At 39.5% G+C, this 14904-nt stretch overlaps 1 protein-coding gene across 1 annotated transcript in view; it reads left to right on the forward strand.

The window, feature by feature from the left end:
• Positions 1 to 1109: 1109 nt before the first annotated feature.
• The window catches only part of LOC139731061 (transportin-1-like), a 62701-nt gene continuing 48906 nt past the window's right edge, over positions 1110 to 14904 (forward strand). The window contains exons 1-2 of the mRNA XM_071641941.1: positions 1110 to 1214; positions 6736 to 6811. Coding sequence (XP_071498042.1) covers positions 1110 to 1214; positions 6736 to 6811 — 181 coding nt within the window. The remainder of the gene's footprint in view (positions 1215 to 6735; positions 6812 to 14904) is intronic.

Below are 14904 nucleotides of genomic sequence, written 5' to 3' on the forward strand. Positions count from 1 at the left end.
AAAGTATTTGGGGGTCTTTATGAGAAAACAAAACAGTCAATGATCTTTCAAGTGCTTTTCTTTGTTTGTTTGTTTGTTTGTTTGTTTGTTTGTTTGTTTGTTGTTTGTTTGTTTGGTTTTTTTTTTGTGTGTGTTTTTAGCCACTCCACATTGACAATGTTTTCATCTGGTCTTGAAGACTGCCGAGGGATCTGGTCAAGTTTCGGTCAGTCAGTGGTCTCTCCAAGGGTCTCCGTTATAATAATAGAATGCATGGGGTCTAATGGCTGCACGAAATTCGAATACTTATAGGGGATTTTATTCTCAATGGAGTATATGTAGCATTGTTTTGTGACTATTCTACTAAGAGCTCATCTGAAAGGTGCCACAACAATGCAAGGAAAAGGAAATAATTCCATCCAATCTGCCATGTTTGTCTCTTCTGAAATCATTTTGCACGTTTTGAGCTTTAACGAGTGCCAATGTAATATCAACTGGATCTAAAAATGATATAATCATCCTGTTTACAAGACAATCCACAACAAATTGGCCTTTATTGTTATTTTGGGCTTTAAAGATATCATAGATATCAAAGGTTTATATGGCAACTTAAGTAATGTATCAAATTGTGTTAAATTTGTCGTTTGTTCTTATTGTTACACGAAAGAGCACTTGCACATGAATGACAACTTGTGCATTTTTGCAATTTTTGCTTTTGTGCCTTGGAAGAGAAAAACAAAGGTGTTCATTCATGCGTAAAGTTTCCCCTTTTTATTGACCTACTATAGGCTGATAGCCAATTAAATTACCTTCAATATGGTATATGATACATTAACTTTTAGCCAAATATTCACTGAGAAATATAAACTTGGAAAAGTGTTTACTTTCTTATTTTTGCTGAGTGTAGATAGCCAGATACGTGTAGATAGATAGATAGATAGATAGATACTAGTAGATAGAAAATGTCAAATAAAAGACATTACACTTGTACATTGTACTAGTATTTTCCTCTCCACCACCTACTGGGGAAAAGCACTTTGATAATGTAGACATGCGCCATCTACTGACAGACACCCTCGTGTTCGTTTACGTCATTTTTTCATTTTCCTCTCTCCTCACAAATAGTCAAAATGGCGTTCGCATGGCAGCCGGATTCGAAAGGCTTAGAGCAAATTTTACAGCTTTTGAAGGAATCACAGAGTCCGGATACTGAAATTCAGAGAACAGTGCAACAAGTATCCTTTTTGAAAGTTGTTACAGTCGTAATAGTAAGTCGCCAGTGTGGTTTGCATCCCGTTTTTCGACGGTTGATCGCAAATCCATTCATTCTCTCTCGGTGTCGTGCGTGAGAACCCAAATCCGTTTTGCACGTGCGTTTTATGAACGCGGGATTCGATTCCACTGCATGCAGCTATGCATACATACAGGCAGCGAGCGGCAGTGACGCAGAGATTTACCGCTACCTCGACCCGCTGTGGGCAATCTGGCACAGAAACGTTATTTATGAATAAGATAACTTATTTTACCCGGTTATGTTCATTAAATTACCGACGTGTGTCCAATGGTGTTTGAACAGTTTACAGTAAACTTTAATTTGAGATGTTGGGACCATGGATCGACTACTTAAGTGTAGGGTAACATCCCCAGTATTTGGTCACTTAAGCTTTTTTGCAATATTTTTCAAACTAAAATAATACATAGCCTACATACATCATATCTACAGCAATGTATGTGAAATATATCAAATTTCTTTAATCTCAATTCTTATTTTGTTAAATATCACACAGAATTTCACAAAATCGCAAAATATATCACCTTGAAAATTCCCCAGTATACGGTCACCGGCTCCAGTATTCGGTCACGCGATATGCGCGTTCAAAGTCAATGCGTGTTCAAGGCAGCTGAAAAACGCGCGCGCTACCTTGTTGGCGCAAAATTGCATCGGGGACGTTGCGGCGCCCGTTGGTGACCGAATACTGGGGACTCGGCACTTGCATTCAACCCTTGTGCATTGAGACACTGTATCGGCACGTACGGAAATTTTGTTTTTCCTTTGCGTTTTTGAGGATACCATCACACTCCAAGCTTGCGATAAACAAAAAATCCCGTGATAGAACGGCCTATTTCTCGGTTTTTAGCGCCTTTTCGGCGACCCGTATTCTTAAGACTGGGCCTTATCCGCGCGCGCTTTTGGAAAGTAGCGCCGATTCTGCACTTTTGACGGTAAAATTTGGGATTTTGGATGGATTTTTAGAGGGGGCTAAGGGAGTTTCCTGTTGTGAATGAGTGTGCAAGTATGTGAATTAGTGTGATTTGCGTGTGTTGTGACAGTTGAACTCACTGGCTGGTGACTAGTAATAAGTGACCGAATACCGGGGGCTGACCGAATACTGGTGCCCTTACCCTAAAAGATATCAGAGTCAGACAGGATCGAAGTCGAGAGAATTCCCAAGAGGCAAGACTGTGAAAAAAGGGAAAGAAAGATATAACGTCGATTACCATTAAGTCGCCACTACCTAAAGTGGCCAGACATTCACATCGCATGTAACACGCGCCGTGATTGGAGATCAGGTGGGGCGACGGATTTTCATCGCTCTCAAAAGACATTCCTAATTCACCTTTTTCCTCCATAAAAACACAAATAATTGTAATCCAAATGTATTTTACCATATGTAAACAGGTGACAAAACCATTTTTTAATGCGAGAATGTTTTTGATTTCGAATGGATTTCAGGTGGCAGATTAACAAAGTTTTTCAAACGCAATGATGCACAATGCATCGTAGTGTAATTCGTACATTGAAGTGTGTCTATAACACGCGCTAATAATAGTAATACAGTTGTACGTGATGCGCTATAGCCTATGGGCGGCGAACTAATTCAGTGCCTATCGTTCGTTTGCCAACCCGGGAGTGCATAGGAAATACACACAAGTGGCGACTATATGGTAATTGACGTTAGAACTCTATTGTCACTTGTTGTTAAGTTAAGATCAGAAGTGTAAACATTTGCTACATGTTTGCATTGGTCTGCAGTACTTGGTTAAAATACCAGTAGTTAGTATAGCATAAAGACTGTAGTGTTGGTTCTCCAGTTTGTGTAAAGCAAGCTGCCCATAATTATTATTCTTGTCGGTAGTCTGCTTCCTTCAACCTTGAAGATTCTTGTGGAACTTGATATTGTGCAGAGCTACCAAGTCTCACGCATTCTGAGTGAGACTCAAGCATTTGGGGGCCATCTCACGATCTCACGCATGGCATCCATTTTTCTCACGCATTGGGCAAAGTCTGCAACTTGGGCCTATTATAATGAGCATAGCCCAAAGGATTAAAGTGATAGTTGCAATTGAAGGTATATTTTCTTTGTATTTCAAAATAAGTAAAAAAAGTCACTTAAGAATGAACCTGATCGCACCATAAGAGCTAAAAATTGAAAAAGCTCATTACCGTGGGAGGGGTAAAAAAACCCTCCCACCCTTGCTCGTGCTCACATTCGCGCGCTTAAAGGGGAAGGCTAGTAACTGATCAGTGGGAATCAGTGGAAATGCTGGGAGATGATTGTTCCAATCCTTATGGGATTCATTCAAGAGTTCATTGTACAGTAAACCTCGGATAAGTCGACGTCGAGTGAGTCGAAAATCACTTAACTCGAAGCAAAATAAGAAGTCCCGATTTTTCCCTATGTGTTTTCTCTAAGAAATATTTGGATAAGCCGAAGTACGAGAGTCGAATTTCGGCTGTGTCGAAGTAAAACATTCAGTCCCTTTTGTACATAATACACGTAGTTTACATCACTTGAGCCGAAGAAGATTTGTCTGGCATTCTCATTACATTTAGAGAACAAAAAAATCGGCATGTCGAAGAACCCCGTCCCTGGCCCGCTGCAGGTAAGCATGCACACTCACCGTACCGCTCTGCACGCATGTCGAATACATACACATGTATACATGTATACACACAGCACATCGATCCATATACTTTATCCATACACACAGCACATCCATACTTTATCCATGTCAAGCCAGAACTCCGTGGTCAACCAATCGCTGCTTTAATATTTTAGTGACAGGCCAAGTGGGCGGAGCTTGTTTGTGCGTGCCCGACTGGCTGTATAGTTTTGTTCAATGGAGGTGGGATGGGCCTGGGAGAGTGTTTGTCTCAGGGTAGGTTGACAGAGATGGCTACCTATATTGCACCATAGACATAGCACATGCACATTGCCACATTAGCGCAGACATTCTCAGAACTACTTTTAACTACTAGTATTGATACAAATTCCATGTTCAATTTAGAACAAAATAAGAACATTATCTTCAAGAACAGACAAATTTGAATGCAAACACACACACGCACGCACACACACACACACACACACATGCATGCAAATGTACTATAATACATGTACATAACTGTGAGTCGAAAAAAAAATCGACTCTCGCCAGAGTCGAATTTCACTTAAGTCGACACATTTTTGTCAGTCCCGAGAGCTTCGACTCATGCGAGGTTTACTGTATATCTATTGTTGTGTGAAAATGATTTGCTTCAGAACGGTCTCATATTCAAGTAATGTGCAGATTAATGCTCCGTCACTGACCAGGGACGCTAACCTGGAAGCATTAAACTGCACATTACTTGAATATGAGACCGTTCTGAAGCAAATCATCAAATCATCGTTGGGGGCATTTATCTTATCGTATCAATGTTTATGTAGATCCTCGAATTCTGCTTGCCCAAATTACACCAAAATCATTTGAAGGAAACACTTAAAAGCTTATTTTCAATCACTCACATAAATTTACGCCAAATTGGTCATTGGGAAGCGTTGATGTCAATGTCAACTTACAAATTGTACGTGCCACTCAGAACAACTTGTTCTTTGCAAGCAATGGTCACGTGTGATACCTACGCAACCTGAACCTAGTACTTGCCTGGCAGTGAGCTTTAGTTAAGTGGGTTTGTGGTACCCCCCCCCCCCCCCCCCCCCCCCCAAAAAAAAAAAAAAAAAAAAAAAAAAAACCAACCAACAACAAACAAACAAACAACAAAAACAAAACAAAAACACCACTGAACAAAGATAATGTGGAAATGCATAGTTTTTGTCATTTAGGTTTGAATTTAAAAGAGATCATGCCTGTAAATTGTGAAGTTTCAGTATTAGTAAGTGTGTGAGTGTGTGATGTGGTCTGGAATCTACAGGAGGAGGCACCTCACTGATGGGATGTGTATGTATCACCTCCAGCCCACAGTGTAAGCAGTGAGCATAGGACAACCCCCCCACACACAAAAAAAAGTGACTTATTATTTTGCTTTAAGTTTGTGTGCAGCAACATTCATTGTCCATTTCAATTATCTTGCCCGAGTCACTAGGACTCGCATAACCTACAGTTGTATTACCATAAAGCTCTCTGTCTGTATATGGTACACTTTTTTTCAGCATAGAAAATATCAAAAGTTGGGGGAAACAGTTCTATGGCATAACCCTACAACATGTAACCCTAAGTCCTTGAGAAAATAAGACCGGAGCAACTGTCTCAGGAGCAAATGTTGTGTCATCGGGGGATGCACCTATGAACCGGTACAAGAAAATCTTTGTAGTGGTCGCCAAGCCTGAAGTACGTAAGCCCTGGTCTTGGAAAGTCAGTGTGTGTGTGTGTGTGTGTGTGTGTGTGTGCATGTTTGTGACAGACAGAGAAAGAAAAAGAAGAGAATTTTTTTTTTTTTTTTTGGGGGGGGGGCCATTGAGTTTTGCAGTGTACAATGTACATGTTCACTCAAAGGATGCAATAAGAAAAAAAAACCACAATATTCAAATTAACAGTGCTGCCTGTTCAAATGCAATGTGGCTGGATTAATTGTGAACTCTAAAAAGAGGATTATTATGAAGGACTGAGCAAATGAAGGTTTGTTCACGCAATATGATAATAGTAGACATTTATAGAGCGCCTTTTCCACTGGATGCAAAGCGCTAATATGTAAATTTGCTCTTGTTCAAATTGTCATTAATTGTCATTTTGAGTTGCCGTTTTGTCAATTGTGCATGTATACCTGTTGCTCTGAATATCAATTTTTATGATAACTGTGTGTAGTTTTGTTTAATAATGCCCAATGGTTTGGGTTTCATGTGGGCAGATTTACTCTGGCCACTACCACGCATTGTTCTAGTTGGAGCCCTGCTTAAATGGGATAAAATAGTGTTTCCTGACCCCTTCTGATTAAAGCAGGTCACTATGTATGTTACATTATGCATTTTCTATATTAAAAGTAGTAAAAGTGTGATGTTTTCTTTCACATGTAATATGACGTATCATATCATTGTATCATATTTTTTCAACCATTGAAGCACACGAGATGTAGAATGCACGTGTGTATAATCCTCTAATGAATATTAGATCATATCTCATTTAGTAGTTTCTGTCAATTTTTTTCCTTCAAAAAGAACTATACATTGCTTTAGTGTATGATTCAAGCATTGAATTGCACTACTTGTTGACAAAAAACGACAACAAAACTCAGTGCAAAAATTATTGCTTTGAATCAAGCATTGATTGTAATGATGTTTCTCATGATTGTAATGGGTTTTAGTTGATTTCAGAAAAGGTTAAAACATACAGTATTTACTAAAAGTCTTCATTTGTTCATTTGTATAGACACAGATGAAAATGTATTTATTCATATTTTTATAAAGATGAAGTACTGTATATGAATACTACATATAAAATGCCTGTCAGTATCATGTTCCTTAATTCTGAGTCTTCCAGAAACTTGAGTCGCTGAACCAATTTCCAGACTTCAACAACTATCTCATATTCGTTCTGACAAAGCTGAAGAAAGATGGTAAGTTTACCCAAGAAGTCCTGCACATTTTCCAACCCAAACTGAGGTATTTGGAATGTAAGAAATTTGTGGTTTCAGTTTTCATAAGACCCCGTTTACAGTGCGGGGCTGGGCTGGGCCGCGACCGAGCCCCGCAATTCTGTCCGTTTACACTGCAGGGCTCGGCCGCGCTTTTGATTCAAACCTTTCAATATTTTGTCATAGTGGCGCTCTGCTTGTAAACAAACGCAATTTGGTATTGTCTGGTTTTTAGACCATTCGCCAACTGAATTCCGTGGCGACAAAGTCGCCGTTCGGGCAAAGGCCTTTGCCGAAGGAAAAAATCCTTTGCAGGACAAAAACCACCTTTAGTTTTCGACGTTGAGGGGGTTAATATCCTGAATAGCAAAAGATACAGGCAGAGGGTTTGGAAGCCAGACTAAAATTGGCCGCGCATTTGGCCCAGTTTGCGTTTACACTGAGAAAAGGCCGGGCTCGGCCGCGGCTCGGCCGCGGCCGAGACCACCTCCAGAACAAGGCCAAATGCGAGGCCAATTTTGGCCTCGCATTTGGCCTTTTGCGCGTTTACACTGAAATGAAGGTGGGCTGGGCCGCAGCCGAGCCTCGGTCGAGCCTCGCACTGTAAACAGGGTCTATGATGCCTGCTACTGCCAGGCATTTCTGCTCTAAGACATACACATATGTACATTTTGTGAGTCCATTATGAAATGCATGGACTGTAATTATCTTTATCCTGCAAGATTGAGTGCATGTACATATGGTTATTGTTTTTCCGCCCCACATCGTAAATGATAATTTCTTCATAATATTTTTCTCAAGTACAGTGCCATTTATCTTTTAGATCTGGACAAAATATTATGAGCTTTTTTATTTCTTTCTTCAGTACATGTACTGTATGTGTATTCAAGTTGTGCATGTTTTAATTTTTCAATAGATCTATTCATGGTAATAGTATACTAAAAGTAATGTGATTTAAACTTCTTTGATGTGTGTTGTATGTAGTCTTAATTATTATTGATATTGACAAGACCTGTTTTTTGTGTGCTGTTGGTTAGTCGGGAGAATTTACTCTCAAACACATTGCAACAAAATTGCACAAATATATCACTGGGTGCTATGAACTTTGTGTTAATTTTTCTTTTTTAGCAGTCATGCTACATGTAGCATTACAAATTTGTATATGATGCTGAGTGCCTGCTGTTCAAAATTTGAGGGTATTATTGCCTATAGAGTGAAACAAGTCTGTTTCAAATCCTCTCATTGCTAGATATTCAGAAATCAGTTTGTAAATTTTGAAAAAAAAAATACACACAGGCAACTTAGATTTGAACTTGTCATTTTTATTTATCATCAGTGCTACAGCTTGTAGGAACATAAAATGGGTTGTTTTGGGTATGGAGAAGAGTGATGATATCGTGTGTGCACATGAATGCTTGTTTTAGAAGGAGAGCGGGTGTAGGTGGAGAAAGGATGTAAGTAATTTAGTGTTCATCCATCATCCTCAACCATTTTCCAGTTAAGAAATCAATCTGTGTGATGTGTTGTAATCCAAGAATGTTTTGGCAAAATAATGTCTGCTCCGAGGCCCACAACAAATTGGTACGATGGAGTGTGCTCCAAAGTTTTAGCAGCTTTGAAGATCACTCCTTCCCAGCCTGTGTAGGTGGACTTATCATGTGGGTGTAGCCATCATGGTGTAGCGCGTGGGTAGACAGCTTTAATTATGTAATTGCAGTCCCCCTCTCTTGCTGTGATGTTCCCGAGGTATTGAATAGTGAGAGGGGCAAGTGACGCACCATGAATGTCCTCGGTGCTGGCTGCCAGCGGCGAGCAGGTGGAATAACAAAGCAGGTTGAAGCTGACGTGTGGCACGTTCATAAATTAGCATTTAAATTTATGCTTCCTTCCTCCCCATATCGTCCTCTCCCCCACCCACACCCCTTCCAGTGGCACTGATGCTTTTTAGAAGGGAGTTGGGCGGTCGTGTCAGTTTTGGTCGGAAACAATCAAGATCGAAGACTTCCATTCCATTAGCATGCTATGATATGCCAAAATGGATGTAGCACTGTGGATGGAAAAAGCAAAACAAAAAGACAAAGACAAAACATATTTCAAAGATGTAAAAGAAATGCTTTAAGATGTTCTCCTCTCCATTTAATTTTATCTTGTTTGCTTCAAATTAAATAGCTAGAGTAATCACATTTGATCGATGGTGATAATTGCAAAGAGAATGGAACTGGTTGATACAGAAGTGCCCCAACTTTCGCTGCAAAAGATGACTTGCTAAAAGCCTGTTGCTTTCTGTCACATGCTACTGTGTCAGCAGCCAACTGTAAACAAAGCCTGGTGGAAATTTTGGAGGATTATGAAGCACAACTTCCATTAAAGTAATTGATTGATTGTGGGCCATCCGTGTGTTTACTGTTGGGCAAAGAGCATCATCGAGGTGTTAACATTGATTGAAGCGACCTTGTTCCATGATGCATTTTGGAATATGGATGTCAAAGAAGAGTCAAACCTGTTGAATTTTAACCACATCCCTAGGAGCATCAACAACAACAGCAAAAAAGAAGAATCTTAGAAGCAGAGGCAAAAGTGCAACTGCGCTTCAGAAATGATGCCTCCGTGGAGAAGTGGTTTTTGATTAAATTCAAGGGTGGTCCCCCCATGAGGAGATGTATGAAGGGATTGCTCAAAGACGGTGAAAAACGCATCAAGATGAGACGAAGGGAGAAAGGAGATTGCATCCCCGTCAAAAGTTCAACAAGTGCAGGAGTCAGATACAGTAGTCTCCAGTGGTGCCCAGAAGCATACACATGCATTAAAACCTATGTGTGTCTGAAATGTGGAGGATTCGATTGTACAGCGGGGCAGGGTCCTGGCATTGCAAGCCTGCAGGCGCCCTGTGCTGGCTGAATGATTATGATAATTTAAAACATTCAACCAAAGAGGAATACTGTCCTTTGTTATCAAGCAGTTCCCCCTCCCCCCCCCCCCCCCCCCCCCCCCCCCCCCCGCCCCCGCATGCTCCCTAACGTATCAAAGTCCCAATGTACATTATATGAGATAGTAACATGCACGGACTGATAATAATGTCTTGACATTTGTCCCAATGTTTGCATCACAATTATCTGGTTACAAGTAACTACATGTGGATAATTTGCGTGTGTGATCGTATTCACAGAAGTGAGCCACTTCATGTTTAAGATTATATAAAAGCTTATCACAGGGAATTTAAAAACAAATTAACTAGAAATTCATCCTCTTTGATAAAAGTGACAATAATTCAGCAATTGGAAGTTATCATTCGCACATTAGTATCCTTTTCATTACTTTGGAGGACTAGCTTGTGGCTTGCTCTTTGGATTAATTTGTGTATACGACAGTAGGAATTGTATGCAGCAAATCCCTGTACAGGATAAGCCTCATGCAGTGATTTCCCTGAAAAGTAAAATCACTAAATACCAAAGGTAAAGTAGATAAGAATACAACTAAATCATTATCAAAATGTGTATAGAATTGATTTGAGTATTTGTTTTTAAGGTACCATAGATAAATGATATCATGCAGTTTGTTTTTAAGGTACCATAAACAACGATCTCATGTATATTACTTAAAAGGACTTATACTTGTCCTGAGGAGGACTGGACATCTACATGTATACAGTAGCATGTACTGTATGCATATCATTCAGAAATTAAAAATGGCACTGTGAGGCGCTGTGATGGAGTATGCAAGGCTTTGCCATGCCTCTGTAGGCCCCCATGGGCTGTGTGTAGGCAGGCAGTGGCAGTACTGAGTTCATTGATCTTGAAATGTGTCACAGCCGGGAGAAAAACTGGCCTACAGGAAGTGAGCCTTATGCCCAGATCATCCAGACTTGAGTCCATCTCTGCCCTTCAGAATCATTGCCAACAGCAACAACAACAACCGCAGTCTTTGCAAATCCTTTTCTCCCCTACCCCCCCCCCCCCTCAACCCATCCTTGAATAGACATATTCTGTGCTTGTTCAAGTTGTGGATGCAATTGTGAATTGTGCGATTGTACATCTGTGCTACAGGGAATAGGAATCAAAGACACGATCTACACTGCATCAGCTCTTCTGAGATTATGGGGCGTCATTTTCAACTCCATTTTTTCAAATTTACCAATTTCAGTAGGCTTCGTTGCTGAGCAACTATACAGCATCAGAAATAGTCATAGTGCCTGCAGAATGCCATTAATTTATCTGCAATCAGCTGCCTTCTCCTTTTGCCGTGGATATTCTGCATACAGTAGTATTCACTTAATTATTTTGTTCTAATTACTCCAGATGATCTGGCCCAGTTTTCTAGAGATAGCATGTAATAGATAAGAAAAAAAAAGGAAATTGATGCTTTCGTTGCCATGGTAACCACTTATTCCACTGGTATTCCGACTCTTGAGGATTTTCAATTCCAGACCTGATCACAAATGGGGGGGGGGGGGGGATTAAGAAATTTGGCATAATTTTTTTTACCAATACTTGTAGGTAATGCTGATGTTAAGTGCACTCTGCAGATGACATGTCCGATGGACATTTTATATCCAGATGAGTAGTTGCAAGTTCATTAAAAGCCTACCATCTGTGAGCCAACCCAAATAGAGATCATGTGTAAAAGACAACAATGGTGTTTGTTTTTGGATGCAATTATTGATAAGAAAAGTAAATTGACCTTGTTGTGTTTTCCCACAATGTGCACCACAACATTGGAGACGGGCACTATTGATATTACAACCCACGTAGCTCATTAAAGCAAGAGTGCCTAAATTATTTGTGTGATGGGACTAGAATAGAACCTGACCCCTGGAGTTTGTGGGTCAGTAGATGACCTTGATGGGGGGGGGGGGGGGGGGCTTTTTATGTGTGTTCTTGTTATTTTTACACTGCCTGGTTTTTATTTTAACTGTCATTTTTTGAGAGATGACCATTACTACAGGTAAGTATGGCAGCTTTATCTACCCTTTTAACATGTGTGTCAGCAACTTGTGTCACCGAGAAATTCTGGGCAATTTTGAGAAGTTTAACAAAATGAACAGAAACAGACTTGCAAACACACAACAGATACACACACACACATACCACACAACACACACACAGCATGCTCAAACACACAACACACATACACAAACACACACACGCAGACTAGAGGTCTGTAATATACACATATTGTGCTTGTCCCACACCATATGTATAGTAATTGCTCAAGTCCTGGGATAATTTTGCTGCAGAGATGTCAATTGTCTTATCCTCTTTAAATATCTCTCTTAATTTCGTTGTTTTAACACGTATTGCAGAGAGATTAGATGGAACAGATTACATTGATTTATCTGAATAGAAATTAACACACACAAAAAAAGGATGTCATCTCAGTGGAGTCCCATTCTTCTATGTTTGTATCGTACAAGTATTTGGTTAGTTTCCCTCTTTGTTTGAATTGCTCTGTCCGCACAATATTGGAAAGAAATGTAAGGTAAAAAAAATATGTCGATTTTTCATCCCTTTAAAATTTGTTGCTAAGTAGAGAATAAGTTATAGATTGAGCTAATGAGATTTAGGATTTTGCAAATTCTGCAATCCCAAATCCCAACCCCCCAAAACAAACAAACACACACACACACACATACACAATAGTATTTGTAGATGACAGTGGACCCATATGAAATATTTTTTTGATAATCTTTCAAGAAACTCTAAACTAGTCAAAAATCACTGCACCAAACCACAGAAATGTGTTTTCTAAGGTTTGAGGATTTTGAAGCTAGAAGAGTGACTATTTGGCTGTTGTGACTATTTGGCTGTTGTCCTCTATTGGTTATGTATGGTATGCAGCGCATGTTCCTGTGCTGGGGCAAAATACATATGATATGAAATATATTGCATCAAACCTCATCCCTCAAAAATCGCAAAAAAGAAGAAGAATAGTCTGGGTCTTTTCATAATGCAGTATCACCAGTATATAAAAAAGGATCTCTTTTATGGTATAATACTTGTGTGTGTGTGTGTGTGTGTGTGTGTGCGCGCAAACTGTTCTCCCATGGATTGACTCTGAGAAAGAAGGGGGAAAAAAAAAGACATCAGTGGGTGAATAATCCATGTTTTGGAGCATTATTAGGGATGTATTTGTTTGTGAGTAAACAATATCACAGGAGCTCCTTTCAAATGCTCAATCCTTTTGTGCATGTGTAGGACCCTAGGCCTCTTGTCTCCTGTCAGAGAATTACGCATGTAAACGGAATGCTGGCAAGTGTAAAGAATCAAAATACAAACACAATACTGCCTGGTTTCAAAGCAGTAGGTAAGAAAAGATTGTTGGGGAGGGGGGAGGGGCAAGAAATGTGAATTGCAGGAGACAAGAATCAAAATATAGCATACACGTAGACAAGTTTATATTGTGTGGAATTATTAGTGTTGACAAGAGCTTAAAGGGATCGTACAGTTTTGGTTGAGACCTAATTTCAGGTTTCTAACATTTTTGGGTGAGATAATGAGAAACCTCATGAAATATGAAAGAGCATGTAATTTTATGAGGAATTCAACGTTTATTTGATGAAAATTGGTTTTGAAATGGCTGAGATATCCAAAAAAGAGCGATTCTAATAAAGTGTGGGACCCACACTTTATTACGATCGCTTTGTTTTACTTTGTTTTTGGATGTTTCAATCATTCCAAACCCGATTTTCATCAAATAAACTTTGAATTCCTCTTAAAATGGTATGCTCTGTACTATATCATAAGTGTTTTCTTGGTATCTCGCAAAAAGTGAAAAGCCCAATTCTCATCTCCACCAATACTGTACCATCCCTTTAAGTGTGGGATTGAATGCAGTATGGTGAGGACAGGCAGCCACGATGAGCTACAATGGTACTGGTAGAAAATAGAACTCATGTACACACACACACACACACACCCACGCACACACACACCCACACACACACACAGTATACACTCGTGGATTTGAAACTCACATGTATTGTACCCTTCTTGGAAACTGGAGAGAAAGCAGGGATTTGTATCTCCACCTGCTTTTGTGAGGTTAACAGTCATTGTGCATACATACAGTAGTCTGGTTTTATGCTCGACATCTTTCAAATCTTGTCTCATGGAAAGTTTTGATAATATTGATGCTCCTTGTTCAATAGACCGTTTTATTTTCTCATCATTAAAACTAGTGTATGCTACATACCATTTTCAAGAAAAGATGCTCCCGACGACCAAAGAGATGCCTCTGATAGCAACAATTTGATACATCTATGCTAATCTGGATTCTTGAGTATTGACAAGTGTGGCATCATGGATGGAATACATCTTGTGTAGCTTGATGCTGCAACCTTTACTTGTGTATGTCGGTCCTTGGGGAAACTATTCACAGCTTTGAATGCATTTACTCAGTAATGTGGACCTTTGTGGTATAAGCATCTTGTAATTTTTGCAATGCATGCCGTCAAATACAAAAAAGGGCTTGCCTCAGCTGACCGCTGCTTCCCAGGTCGAACAACACAAAGCAGCTCTTCAGTGACAACATTCAAATTACCATTACGATGTGTAGATAAATGCAGCATCCCGAAATCATGTTTCAAACCATGTTCATAAACGCCATTCAAAATACATTTTGAAACGTGATTCTCTCCCTCTCAAGTTAGATAAACGCAGCCAAAGTCACACAAACAGAGTGGTAGTAGTTGTACTAGATTTGGTCACAAAATGTAAAAAAAAAAAAAAAATGAAATCATCTTCATTCTCCAGTTTCCCAGGTTATCAGTAAGCTATGATATTGTTTAGAGTCATTATGGAAATTAGATGAGATGATGTAATTGTGGCATGTGTTTCCAATTGACCTCAAAGACAAATTTTCATCAAATTCAAAAAAAAAAAAGTCCTTTCCATCTTGAATCATTCCTTAATTTAACTTGGCAACAAGAAGTTCTAGTATCAGTGGGTTGTAGTAGCTCCTTTATCATCAACCAAAACATGTTTTCTGTATTAAAAAGAAAGCTCCGATGGTTGGGATGCAGTGATATTATTGGCTTTCTCATTTGAATTTTTTGATTAGGCGGCCATTATTTTTATTGA

Source organism: Diadema antillarum, unplaced genomic scaffold, assembly GCF_040938485.1.
Source record: "Diadema antillarum isolate AM-2024a unplaced genomic scaffold, OU_Dant_1.0 seq00000355_RagTag, whole genome shotgun sequence".
In the NCBI taxonomy this organism is placed as follows: Eukaryota; Metazoa; Echinodermata; class Echinoidea; order Diadematoida; family Diadematidae; genus Diadema; species Diadema antillarum.